Genomic DNA, 14,023 nt, shown 5'->3' on the forward strand with positions numbered 1-14,023 from the left:
AGACTCACAGAAGCAGAAGCCTGCGCGGCCACATTGCTGATCTACAAGGGCCGACTTCTACATGGAATGTTGCTAGTGGAATAGCAACATTCCATGTAGAATCTATAGAAATCAAACAAAATAAAACATGGAAAAGAAAATAAGATGATACCTTTTTTATTGGACATAACTTAATACATTTCTTGATTAGCTTTCGAAGGTCGCCCTTCTTCGTCAGATCGGAAATAAGCAAATGTGGTAGATGACACTATGAAAAAGCAAATGAACAAACTTTTGGATATATATACTGTCATCTACTACATTTGCTTATTTCCGATCTGACGAAGAAGGGCGACCTTCGAAAGCTAATCAAGAAATGTATTAAGTTATGTCCAATAAAAAAGGTATCATCTTATTTTCTTTTCCATGTTTTATTTTGTTTGATTTCTATAGACTCTACATGGAATGTTGCTATTCCACTAGCAACATTCCATGTAGAAGTCGGCCCTTGTAGATCAGCAATGTGGCCGCGCAGGCTTCTGCTTCTGTGAGTCTGACGTCCTGCACGTACGTGCAGGACGTCAGACTCACAGAAACAGAAGCCTGCGCAGCCTTCTACATGGAATGTTGCTAGTGGAATAGCAACATTCCATGTAGAATCTCCAATAGTAGCAACATTCCATGTAGAATCTCCAATAGTATCTATTTTACTGTCATAGTAATGCTTGAAGGTTTTCACTTATATACACTGTCAGCTAGCACATTTGCTTATTTCCGATCTGACGAGGAAGGGCAACCTTCGAAAGCTAATCAAGAAATGTATTAAGTTATGTCCAATAAAAAAGGTATCATCTTATTTTCGTTTTCATGTTTTATTTTGTTTGATTTCTATAGATTCTACATGGAATGTTGCTATTCCACTAGCAACATTCCATGTAGAAGTCGGCCCTTGTAGATCAGAAATGTGGCCGCGCAGGCTTCTGCTTCTGTGAGTCTGACGTCCTGCACGTACGTGCAGGACGTCAGACTCACAGAAACAGAAGCCCGCGCAGCCTTTTACATGGAATGTTGCTACTGGAATAGCAACATTCCATGTAGAATCTCCAATAGTAGCAACATTCCATGTAGAATCTCCAATAGTATCTATTTTACTGTCATAGTAATGCTTGAATGTTTTCACTTATATACACTGTCAGCTAGCACATTTGCTTATTTCCGATCTGAGGAAGAAGGGCAACCTTCGAAAGCTAATCAAGAAATGTATTAAGTTATGTCCAATAAAAAAGGTATCATCTTATTTTCTTTTCCATGTTTTATTTTGATTTCTATTGATTACCTTTAAAAGTGGACTAACACGGCTACCACACCTCTCTACATTGTATTTCAGGAAGAGGTTAAGTATTGGATAGCAATTAAGGTTATGCATTTGGGCCACACATAACAGGAAAGAGAAGAAGGCAGATTCCAGAAAAGAATTGGGTGGCCTTAAATGTCTCTAAATGTAATGTCACAGTTACACAGTCTATCCTGATACAACACAACTGAAAAGAACATGCAAGGGCAATACTTCTAGTAAGCTCCATCTGCACTTGGCAGTTGCTCCAGATACACAGGATTGGTGAAAGGCCTTCATTAACGTGTCAACCCAAGCAGGAATCATCTTGGAGTTGCTCGATGTTTGTATTCATGCTTGCTTGTCATGTCTTTCAGGGGGACGATATCTTGGATAGAAGCTCAGAGTTGATCTACACTGGGGAAATGTCCTGGATTTACCAGCCTTACGGACGAAACCAGCAACGAGTTTTCTTCCTCTTTGATCACCAGTTAGTTCTCTGCAAAAAGGTAAAAAACAATAATCCACCCCAAAGAACAAAATGAACATAAAAGCATATTACAGTGATCCTGAGGGCACTTCTCTTTAACAAGCTTGAGTTTGCATGCAAATGTATGTATGTAGTAACAAAGACCTCTCTTAATTAAGGGCTAATGTACAGTCTTCAGTTCACAGGTACAACTGTAGCCATGTTAGTAAAATGAACTGAATATGTTCCGAAAATGTCAGCAGAGGGGCACTCAAACTGAATTTAGTTCATTTGAACTGCTTGTTAGCAAAGGCGGTAGAGCGAGTCCAGATAAATAAATAAATCTTGGAAGGATGGAGGAGATACACCGACCCAATCAGACGGTCAAAACCTAGTACTGAAATTAAACGTTACTGCATATAGAAATGTAAAAACGGAGCTGGGAACATTGAGAGTCTTCTCGAATACTTTTGAATGATGATGAGATCATTTCAGCCCGTGTCTGTGGAGTTCACCTGGATGATGTGGTAGAGGAAGTGAAAAGTACTCGTTAAAAAGGGAATTTGGATTTAGCTCCCGACTATTTGATAGAATACGTTAAATAATGCCCTTTTGCACAAAAAGTTTATGCAAGAGTAGCCCTGGTAAAGGCAGTCCTCCTCCTAGCTAGCTGATCAACAAGACCAATCCCACGGGGCAGATAAGACTTCAAAAGCACCTTATGCCATCTCCTAGTCCCTGATTGATGCCAACTGTATTGCCGTATGCTCGATGCTGACTTTAGGGTTGAAAGACATTGAGTCCTCCTCCAACACCAGCTTTTCAGACAAGCCTTTGGAGATTCAGATTAGCCGGAAGTTGATGCCAGTTGGCTAAGAGGGGCATTTTCAAAAGGAACGTCCAAGTTTTGATGAGGACGTCCTCACAATACATCCCGATCCAGGGGCAGGGAAACCCGTATTTTCAAAACAAGATGGACGTCCATCTTTCGTTTCGATAATACGGTTAGGGACGTCCAAATCCTGAAATTTGGTCGTCCCTAGACTTGGTCATTTCTGATTTTCGGCGATAATCGAAACCAAGGACGCCCATCTCAGAAACGACCAAATGCAAGCCATTTGGTTGTGGGAGGAGCCAGCATTTGTAGTGCACTGGTCCCCCTGACATGCCAGGACACCAACCAGGCACCCTAGGGGGTACTGCAGTGGACTTCAGAAATTGCTCCCAGGTACATAGCTCCCTTACCTTGTGTGCTGAGCCCCCCAACCCCCCCCAAAACCCACTGCCCCCAACTGTACACCACTACAATAGCCCTTACGGGTGAAGGGGGGCACCTAGATGTGGGTACAATGGGTTTGTGGTGGGTTTTGGAGGACTCGCTGTTTCCTCCACAAACGTAACAGGTAGGGGAGGTAGGGGCCTGGGTCCACCTGCCTGAAGTGCACTGCACCCACTAAAACTGCTCCAGGGACCTGCATACAGCTGTGATGGACCTGAGTATGACATCTGAGGCTGGCAATCAATATTTTGAAAGATACGTTTTGAGGGTGGAGGGGGTTAGTGACCACTGGGGGAGTAAAGGGAGGTCATCCCCAATTCTCTCCGGTGGTCATCTGGTCATTTCGGGCACCTTTTTGTTCCTTGGTTGTAAGAAAAACAGGACCAGGTAAAGTTGTCCAAGTGTTCATCAGGGACGTTCTTTTGCCTCGCTCCTTTCAGTCGTTCTGCATGTTTCCTTCTGACTTCCCTTCTGTCTCTTCTTCTGTCCCTCTATCTCTGCTGCCATTTTCTATCATCTCCAGCTGAAAGAAGGGGTACACTCTGAAAAAAAAAACAGTGATCCTCCTTGCCCCACCCTCTGCTCATTAATTCTGCTGAGTCAGACCAAAGTCCATTGAGCCCAGCAGCGGTCAGTCTAGGTCCCAAGTACCTAGCAGTTCCCCAAAACTTGATCTATTTCTCACAGCTCATTTCCAGGGATGGACAATGGCTGTACCAAGTCTTCCTGGCTAATCATTTTTTATGGACTTTTCCTCCAGGAACTTGTCCAAACCTTTTTTAAATCCTGCTATGTTGGTTGCCTTGACCACATCCTCTAGAAACAAATTCCACTGCTCACTTTATTGTTTTGGTTTGAGACATCTGATGTCGGCAGGTCTCACATTTTCCCAGATATCACAAGACCTACCTGCACTGCAGAACCCAAACTTCTGAAACTTAGCTTAGTGGCACAGAAGTATCAACATTGTAAGATATCTTGCAGTCTCCCCTTAAGGCATATCATCTCCAATAGCATCCGTAACTCCTACAACATCACAAGCCATGCTATCCTTCTGGACACCACCCCCTGCCCCTTCCTCCCCCATCCTCAGACAAACTGATCTCACTGTGGGAGGTGGAAGCCTGCCTCACCGTGACTGGGATCAGCTTTCAGGGTAGGTAATTCACAGAGGGGCTGATGCAAAAAAGCAACTGTGGGGTGAGCCATGAGGATCCCGCGGGCTGAACGCGGATTGTACGTGCCAAGCAATGGCACAGAAGAACTGTGCGCAGGTGTTAGCTCTCCGGGGAAGACACAGTGAAGGTTATTGTAAAATGTATGCTGATGAACTGAATAAGGTATTCTGTGCAGAGTACACTGCCTACTTTTGATGAGTGCACAATGCGAGAATTTTTCTGCAAGGGTTTGGGGTGGCACCAGTGGCGTAGGAAGGGGGGGCGGTGGGTGCACGCCGCTGGGGGGGTGTCAGCTCCGCTGGTTCCCTGCTCGCTGTGCCCCAGAACAGGTTACTTCCTGTTCCAGGGCAGAGGGAGCAGGGAACCAGCGGAGCCAACGCAGCTCTCAGCAACGTGCAGTCGGGGCAGATCGGCCCTACCGCCCGTCCCTCGCCGCTTTGCGATGTAAGTACGCGCTCCGGGGGGGTGCGCTCCAGAGGGGGGAGGGTGTGCCGTGCTGCACCCGGGGGGGGGGTGCACAGCGGCGACCCGCCCCGGGTGTCAGCTGCCCTCGCTACGGCACTGGGTGTCACAAAAGGTTTGCAGAGAGGATTTCTTGTCAGTTTTTCACATTTAAGTGCTGCAGTGGCGTATCAAGGGTGGGGCGGTGGGGAAAGTCCACCCTGGGTGCACACTGCAAGGGGGTGCAGGGAGCAGCCACGCTGCTGTCGGCTCTGCCATTTCCCTGACCCCTCTGACGTTACTTCCTGTTCCGGGGCAGGGAACCGGCAGAGCCAACAGCCGCGTGACTGCTCTCTGCACCCCCAGGAGGTAAGAGCGATGTGCTTGGGGGGCTGGAGGTGATGCGCCTGGGGCGTGTGCGCAGTGGCGATTCGCCCTGGGTGGCAGCCAACCTAGGAACGCCACTGAAGTGTTGGTTTTGCTTTGTTACGCAAGTGGAAGGAAGCCGGTGAAAGTTTTAAAGGCAGATAGTGAGTAACAAACGCGTGGCTTGTCTGAACAAAATAAAAGTGTGCTCTTGTGCACCTGCACAAACTGTCTGCACTTGAAAATTTTGAGAGGCTGATATTTAGGTGCTGAAGAACAGATGCTGATGTGTGCTTTCACTTTCAGTTTTGTTCAGACATGTGCACCAGAAGCGTGGCCAGGCTCAAGGCACTGAGGGAGCAGAGAGCGGGTTTCCGACAGCGCTGGCGTGTGTTTTAAATGTGACAGATTACGTAAAAAATAGGTGCCAGTGCCATCGGAAGTCCGTTTGGGGGAGCGGCCGCTACCCTGGCACTCCCCTAGCTCCGCCACTGATGTGCACGTGAAACTGCACTTACCGAGAAACCTCAAGCGCTTGTGTCTGCCCTACTCCCCCCCCACGTTTGCCCTGGGTTTTTCACACACAAAATTTGCATGCAGTTATTGTCTTGCATGGCACGGTATTATGCTCGCAGTAGAAGCCACAAGCTGAGATATCACACACAACTCCACTGCGAGCATTTCTGCATCGTCCCCAGAGAGAGGAATAAGCTTTCAGTTGTGGCCAGTAGCTGCTGAATTCACTTACTAGTCTGGGAGATTTATTTTTCATTTTCATTAGTGGTTTGAGCAAATTGGTTTCCAGAGGGAGGCAGACAAATAGCTCTGGCAGACTGTAACACGTTACTTTAAAGCTCCCGACAAGGCTGGAGATACAGGAGCAGTGATGCTGCAGCACACGGCGGGGACTGGCTTTAATAGAAGCATTTGTACAATGGAAATAGCACGATACGATTCTGCTTCAGTTAAAGAAGGTGCATTCTAGACCTCATGTAATCCTACTCAGGGCCACCAAGAGACAGAGCCGGACCCGGGGCAGGGCCGCCGCAGCCACCACCCTCCCCCCCCCCCCCCCCCCCCCCCACTTGGGATGCAGCTGCCACCGCCACCCCTCACTCCCTCAGTCCGCCCCCTCCCCCTACCTTCTGCATCAGTGCTTCTTCTCCTCCCCGCCTGCAAGGGGAGCCTGACACTGAGGTCTGTCTCTTTCCTGCTCCTGTGTACTGGGCCCAGGTTATCACATTAATGCAATCACCTGGGTCCCGACAGGAGCAGGAGAGAGTCAGACCCTAGTGGTAGCCCCCCCCCCCCAAGGAGGCCAGGTCTGGGGAATTTTGCCCCCCTCCCTCTTGGCAGCCCTGATCCTACCGTAGCATACAACACTTTACAGACATACGTAAAGGGTAATTCCATAAATTAACCCCCGGATTCTATTTATGACACCCAAATGTAGGTGCACTGACGAGATGTGCCTGCAGCTTAATTGGCTAACGAACTGTTAACCATTAATAACTGGATGCTAACAACCAATAATTGATCTGAACTGGCACCAGTTAGGATTGTGTGTTCATCTGTCTGCGCTCTGTTCTATAATACCGAGCGTCTAAATCTCATAGTGCAGAACCCCAAAGGGGTGTGACTATGGGGGGAGGGGGGCATGGCCGGGTCATGGGCATTCCAAAGAATTGCACAGAGTGTTATAGAATAATGGGTCTTTAAGCCCAACTTGGGGACCAGGATTTACACCAGGTTCCAGCAAAAGTAAGTTTGGAGTGGAACAGGTAGACTTAAATCGCTTTTTTACTCTTTCCAGAAATACTAGGACTATGGGGCACGCAATGAAGCTACTATGTAGTAAATTTAAAACGAATTGGAGAAAATATTTCTTCACTCAACATGTAATAAAACTCTGGAATTCATTGCCAAAGATTGTGGTAAAAGCAGTTAAATTAGCAGGGTTTAAAAAAGGTTTGGATAATTTCCTAAAAGAAAAGTCCGTAAGCTATTAAGATGGACTTGGGGCAAATCCAATGCTTATTTCTAGGATAAGCAGCATAAAATGTGTTGTTCTGTTTTGGGATCTTGCCAGGTACTTATGACCTGGTTTGACCACTGTTGGAAACAAGACACTGGGTTTGATGGACCTTCGGTCCGTCCCAGTATAGCAATGCTTACGTTCTTATGGTTCCCAGAGTGGGTCACGGAAACTGGTACTAAACGCTATTCTGTAAAGGGTGTGGGCCCTTTACAGAATAGCGCTTAGCGTTGAACTTTTCCGGTGCCCATTTTTGAGCGCCACTTATAGAAGTTTCCCCCCTTAGTCCCTAGATCTATGGCTGGCTGCGGAAGCCTAGATTCTCTGCCCATTGATACAGTGTTACACTAGCAATTCTATAACAGTACCTGGGCTCTTCGGTTCCGTTACTGAATGGCAGGGCTTTTTTGAGGGGGTACTTGGGGGTACTGAGTACAGGCACCTTTTCCATTATCTGCTAAAATTGACCTATGGTCCCCAAGTTTTAATGAAAATACTCAGGCTCTGCACACCAATTCTGCCTTGTCATAGATTCTGTGACTGGTTTCAGGGGGCCTGGCTATTGTGGGGTGGGTCCCTCAGTAATCACCTCACCCCTGAAGGGTGGCCTAGCATTTGAGTACCGGCACCTTTTTTGCTAGTAAAAATGCACTGCTGAATGGGCTCCTACCACATGAACTCGGAGCATCTGAATGGAGGCACCTGGTTATACAATGACAGCCCCTGCTCCTTGAAGCTTATCGTGGAAGACAAACACAAAGACATAACATATTAGGGTGGGGTCTTTGAGATAAAGCAGTGTGGTAGACGACCGGGCATTTGGATCATTGCTTGTTCTGTGCACCTGCCCAAGGCCCCATCACAGCACCTCCGTATCCCTTCCGATCTTGGATAAAGTAGTGTGGTTGACATTTTAATCCACTTTAAAAGTTAAGAAGTAGGAATAAAACAAAATGAAAAATAAGATCATACCATTTTTATTGGACTAACTTCTAGAACCTTCTTCCTCAGGTCAGTGCAGTATGAGAAAAAAAGACAAGATCAAAATATATAAATGAAACATAAAAGCATTTCAACGACAGCCTCAAGGGGAAAGGTAGGGGTGGGGGAAAGAATCAGGTGGTGCCCTTTGGAAGCTTGCACTGCTGCTGCCTGTTCTTTTTTTTTTTTTGGGGGGGGGGCTTCATTCTGGACATCTATAGCCCCTGTGTCTGCCTTATTTGATGTGGAGAGCTTCCTCACTGCAGGTCTTCCATAGTTTGAAGCAAAAATATTCATGCAAATGAACAAGAATAAAACCAGCTTCTTATGCTAATCAAGCAGACCTGAGGACGTTTCCTCCTGTCATTCTGGGAGCAGCAGGGGGGGCTGCAGTCCATGCTTAAAGATCTCAGTAACCAGGTCACATTCTCACCCTTGTCTGTTTAAAAGCAAGGCGCACAGGCTGGGCCTGAAAGCAGTGTGTTGAAGAGAGATGGAGATGGGGGGGGGGGGGGGACAAGGGGGGGGAGAGTAGCAGCATAGGGTACTGGGAGAATGATGTAGTCACGTGATCTCCTCCACAATGACCTGTGTTTTAGAACCATATGTCCTGTAATCAGAGAAACAGAAGCCTTTGCAGGATTCCTGCTCAGGAACCTAATTTGCAAGTAATGAAGTTTAGATTACGCTAATTGATTTTTGATGGTAAAGACGTGGCCTTGAAGACGAAGTGTTTCACACTCGGCTCCGGATGACGCTGAAGGAATCGGTCACATCGAACCTATAAATCATACTATAGCCGTTCCGTTAAGGCTACTATTTCATTCCTGGGTCAACCGGACAGGCCCCCTCCCGGCCCCATTTTGCTCCGTTACATTCATGGATGTGTAGTTATGATGTTGTTAGGTGGGACCGGCGGAGTTCGTCTGATTTTTCTTTGGAAAACAAATCAGATTTAGAACTGCACCTCTTATGCATTCACGGCAGGAGCGGATCAACCTTTTCAGCTGGCCTGGAGGGATATGGTAATCCAACTTGCATTATTCTGCTGCAGAATAGCTCTGCATAATTTTCTGGTTTGTCCTCCTTTTGCCATAATTGTGTGCCGTGAATATGTGTTATCCCTAATGTGCCTGATAATCTCGTGTCATTGTTTTTCCCTGTATATGGTGCATGTAATGACAGTGAGTGTGCCTGTGGCTCTGCCATGGTGTCTGATGTTGGCAGCTCTGGGTGAACAGTAGGTATGTGCTGTTGTTTGCAATTAAATGGGAAATGCAGGGGCGTAACTACAGGGGGTCACGGGGGCCTGGGCCTCCGCAAATTTAATCTGGGCCCCTGGTTTGGCTGGCAGGGGTCCCCAACCCCCGCCAGCCAAAGCCTTCTTCAGCGCGGTCTCTGGCGCAGCTGCGTTTGCTGCCTGCCCCCTGCTCTTCTTTCTTCTTGCTCCTCCTGTGCACGCTGATGCTCAGCGGTCTCCGACGCAGCCGCTTTCGCTGCCTGCCCCTTGCTCTTATTCTTTGCTGACCCGCCACCACCACCACCAACAACAACTTTGCCCCCCCGCCGCCGACCCTCTCAACCCCCCTCCCGCCGCCAACCCGCCATCGCCTACCTTTGCTGGCAGGGGACCCCAACCCCCGCCAGCCGAGGTCCTCTTCTTCCTTTGTTCTGTTTCTGAGTCTGATGTCCTGCACATTCAACAGCGGGGGAAGGTTGGCGGCGGGAGGGGGGGTTCAAGAGGGTCGTCGGCAGGGGGGGGAGTCAAAGTTGGTGGTGTGATGGCGGTGCCGGGGGGGGCTAAAATGTGCCCCCTCACCTCGGGCTCTGGACCCCCCTCCCGCCGAAGTCTGGCTACACCCCTGGTTTTCAGGATTTCCCCAATGAATATGCATGAGATCTATTTGCATGCATGGTCTCCATTATATGCAAATAGATCTCATGCATATTAATTGGCGAAGGCTGAAGTTGGACATCCCTGCTCTAGAGAGAGCATTTAGGGCTAATTTAGGTCAAGTGGTATGGAAACCAGTGGTAACGGGATACTACTGCAGCTCGGAGCTCTCACTCTGCTTTTCTTTCACTCTCTCTTATTCTTTATTCATTTATTGCCTCAGAGTTTTAATTAAGTTTTCTTTGGCCTGCTTCGTGGGACTTCCATCTGAATTCGAATCAGCCTCAGTTGGGCTATGGCAGCAGCAGGCTTTCAGGCTTATTTTCGAAAGAGAAGGGCGCCCATCTTTCGACACAAATCGCAAGATGGGTGTCCTTCTCCCAGGGTCGCCCAAATCGGCATAATCAAAAGCCGATTTTGGGCGCCCTCAACTGCTTTCCATCGCGGGGACGACCAAAGTTCATGGGGGCATGTCGGAAACATAGCGAAAGCGGGACTGTGGTGTGCTTAACACATGGGCGTTCTCGGCCGATAATGGAAAAAAGAAGGGCGTCTCTGATGAGCACTTGGCCGACTTTACTTGGTCCATTTTTTCTTGCGACCAAGCCTCAAAAAGGTGCCTGAACTGACCAGATGACCACCGAAGGGAATCGGGGATGACCTCCCCTTACTCCCCCAGTGGTCACTAACCCCCTCCCACCCTAAAATAAAACTTTAAAAATATTTTTTGCCAGCCTCAAATGTCATACCCAGCTCCATGGCAGCAGTATGCAGGTCCCTGGAACAGTTTTAGTGGGTGCAGTGCACTTCAGGCAAGCGGACCCAGTCCCATCCCCCCCACACCTGTTACACTTGTGGTGGTAAATGTGAGCCCTTCAAAACCCACCACAAACCCACTGTACCCACATGTAGGTGCCCCCCTTCACCCATAAGGGCTATGGTAGTGTTGTACAGTTGTGGGGAATGGGTTTTGGGGTGCTCAGCACCCAAGGGAGCTATGCACCTGGGAGCAATTTCTGAAGTCCACTGCAGTGCCCCTAGGGTGCCCGGTTAGTGTCCTGGCATGTGAGGGGACCAGTGCATTATGAATGCTGGCGCCTCCCATGACCAAATGGCTTGGATTTGGTTGCTCCTGAGATGGGCGTCCTCGGTTTCCATTATCGCCGAAAACCGGGGACGACCATCTCTAAGGAAGACCATCTCTAAGGTCGACCTAAATGTGGAGATTTGGGCGTCCCCGACCGTATTATCGAAACGAAAGATGGCCGCCCATCTTGTTTCGATAATACAGGTTTCCCCGCCCCTTCGTGGGGACGTCCTGCCCCTCTGAATTTCCTCTTTGTACCTTCCCCCCTCACCTCACTTTACTCCATCCCACCCAGCCCAGCCATTATAACAACATGCTGTTCGTGGAGGCCATGAAAAAGTTTGCAGATCCTGGATGCGGGCAGGAAAAAAGAGCAGGCATTGAGGGTCCCTGTTACTAAGGCGTGTCCCTTCTGTATGAAAGCACCAGATCACCTCGGGCGGGCCTTCCCTCGCTGTGTTCTGCCCTCCTCTGATGTAACTTCCTATTTCCGAGAGGGCGGGACACAGCGAGGGAAGGCCCACCCAAGGTGATCTGCCGCTTTCACACAGAAGGCGCTGTGCACTGTCGATTTTGAGATTTTTTGTTTTTGTTTTTTTAAATGAAGGTGGTCGGATGGCAGACAGAAGGGAGCTTGAGGGTAGGTAGGTGGAGACCTGGGACTGCGGCCTGGGAACAGGAGAGGGCGAGAGACCCCAGCGCCAGGCCCTCATTGGAGTCCTGAGCCCAGGGAATTTTCCCTCCCCCTTCTCGGTGGCCCTGAGGCAGAATAGCTAATAGGCAAATTACCATTTATTTTAATATCCTGGTGTCTAACGCAAGGCTTGGAAAAGGGTTAACTCTGCACAAAACCCTTTTCTGCATTGTGTGCCCACAAAATCGAGCGCAGTCATCGTGCAAATCCCATGCTACCATCTGCAAAAGCTGTCTGCATTAGTCCCTAATTGTTCTTTATGGCCTCTATCACCTCACTTCTTTTACTGCATTAAGAGCTATTGAGGTTTTTCTTAATACCGTAAAAATAGAGCACACATAGCGCTGGATTAATGTATTGAAGCCCCCCCCCCCCCCTCAATTAAATGGGAAGAAAACCTTAGGCAGAATCATTTTCCTTACTAGTGAACTGTGAAGTTCTAAACTGTAGCTTGTCTAGTTCATACGTAAATCCAGGCCTGAGCCCTTCTCATCCATTTCACAGCAACCGAAGCAGAGCAAAAAAAAGAATAGTGCCCCCACATGCAAAGCAGAGGGGAGCAGTCAGTTTTCAGGGGGAGTAAGCAGCTGTTTAGCTGTGGGAAAACCTTAGAGATTTGCTCTGTGCGGGAGCAGTCCTTGGCCAGCAAGCTAGAGACTGTGACTCCTAGGTGAGCTCAACATGCACACAGCCCAGACCTGACCAGTAGGTGGTGCCATTGTGCATGGAATTCTCCTTAATATCATCACTGGAAGCTGCCCTGGTATAGGACTGTCCCATGTAGGGCATTCAAATTTAGGCCCTCTTTATAGAGTAGCACTTAGCACAGATTCACACACCCAGCTTCGGACACTAGAACTTATGCCTGCCAAAACCTGGTGTAAATCCTGGCGCACAAGTTGGGCACCTAACTGCGGTATTCTATAACACTGCACCCGAATTTTGGGAATGCCTCTGACCCACCTATGCTCCTCCCATGGCCATGTCTCCTATTGAGTTGCGCATGAGACAATATAGGCGCACAGTGGTATACAATGGTGCGCAGGAGATGTGCATGCAAGTCCTAATTAGTGTCAATTAGCATCATTAATTGATTTTCAGCAACTTGTTAACTAATTAGTTTGCGTGTGGATGATTAGGACGACATTTCTAGATTACAGGGGTAAATGTATCAGTTTATGTTCAGCAGGATAGACTCGTATAGCTTTATGTGAGTAACTAATCCTTTTAACGTTATACGAACATTCAGCGATGGTTTTGTAGTGCGAATGGGTATGGCTGCGTAATGTGGAAACTACAACTTAAAGAAGTTAATTCTATAAGCAGCGCTAACAGTTTCGTGCCAGTTATGCAAGTGAATTTTTAGAATACTAACATATATGCATATAGCCCCCCTATTTCTAAAATCTTATTGCCTAAATGTAAGTGCTATTTGCAAAATAAGATTATTAAACACTAGCACTTATGTGCATGAATGCAACTTTCATACAGAAAGTGCTGGTTGAGTGCTAAGGGTATTCTACAAGCTTAGGGACCCTTTAAGCTGCGGTAAAAAGGGCCCTCCGCTAGCAGCGAGGGCCATTTTTGCTGTGTGCTGAGTCCCTTTTAACCGCAGCGGGTAAAAATGCCAATAAAAGACATGGCCATGCAGTAAGATTGCTCTTATCACGTGGCCATGCAGGGGAAGGAGCACTTACCACGACCCACTGAGATGGCGGTAAGGACTCCCACGCTAACCTTGCGGTAACCGAGTAGCATGTGGCGCTGCCCGATTACCACCGGGTAACCCCCTGCGGAACTATGTTTTGAATCTTTGTGCTAGAACCAGAAATGCCGTGCACTGGGGGTGGAACCATTGCTGGTGCCCGCGTTGGGCCGGCGGTAGCTCCAAATTGGCGCTTAGGAGTGGAGGAGTGGCCTAGTGGTTAGAGCACCAGTCTTGCAATCCAGAGGTGGCCGGTTCAAATCCCACCGCTGCTCCTTGTGATCTTGGGCAAGTCACTTAACCCTCCATTGCCTCAGGTACAAACTTAGATTGTGAGCCCTCCTGGGACAGAGAAATATCCAGTGTACTTGAATGTAACTCACCCTGAGCTACTACTGAAAAAGGTGTGAGCAAAATCTAAATAAATAAAATAAATAAATAGCAAGCCTCAGTGGGCTTACTGCTGCTTAGCAAAGGGGTCCTTCAGTGCATGAAGGGTGATATACATTTGCAATTGTACATAGGCACGCAGTTATAGAATTACTCCAACGTACAATTTAATTGAAAATGGCACCTTGTCAA

At 48.0% G+C, this 14,023-nt stretch overlaps 1 protein-coding gene across 1 annotated transcript in view; it reads left to right on the forward strand.

Annotated features, from left to right (window-relative positions):
- The window catches only part of ARHGEF9 (Cdc42 guanine nucleotide exchange factor 9), a 429,305-nt gene that overhangs the window by 401,532 nt on the left and 13,750 nt on the right, over nucleotides 1–14,023 (forward strand). The window contains exon 11 of the mRNA XM_030210261.1: nucleotides 1,690–1,821. Coding sequence (XP_030066121.1) covers nucleotides 1,690–1,821 — 132 coding nt within the window. The remainder of the gene's footprint in view (nucleotides 1–1,689; nucleotides 1,822–14,023) is intronic.

The sequence above is a fragment of the Microcaecilia unicolor genome, chromosome 7 (genome assembly GCF_901765095.1).
Source record: "Microcaecilia unicolor chromosome 7, aMicUni1.1, whole genome shotgun sequence".
NCBI lineage: Eukaryota > Metazoa > Chordata > Amphibia > Gymnophiona > Siphonopidae > Microcaecilia > Microcaecilia unicolor.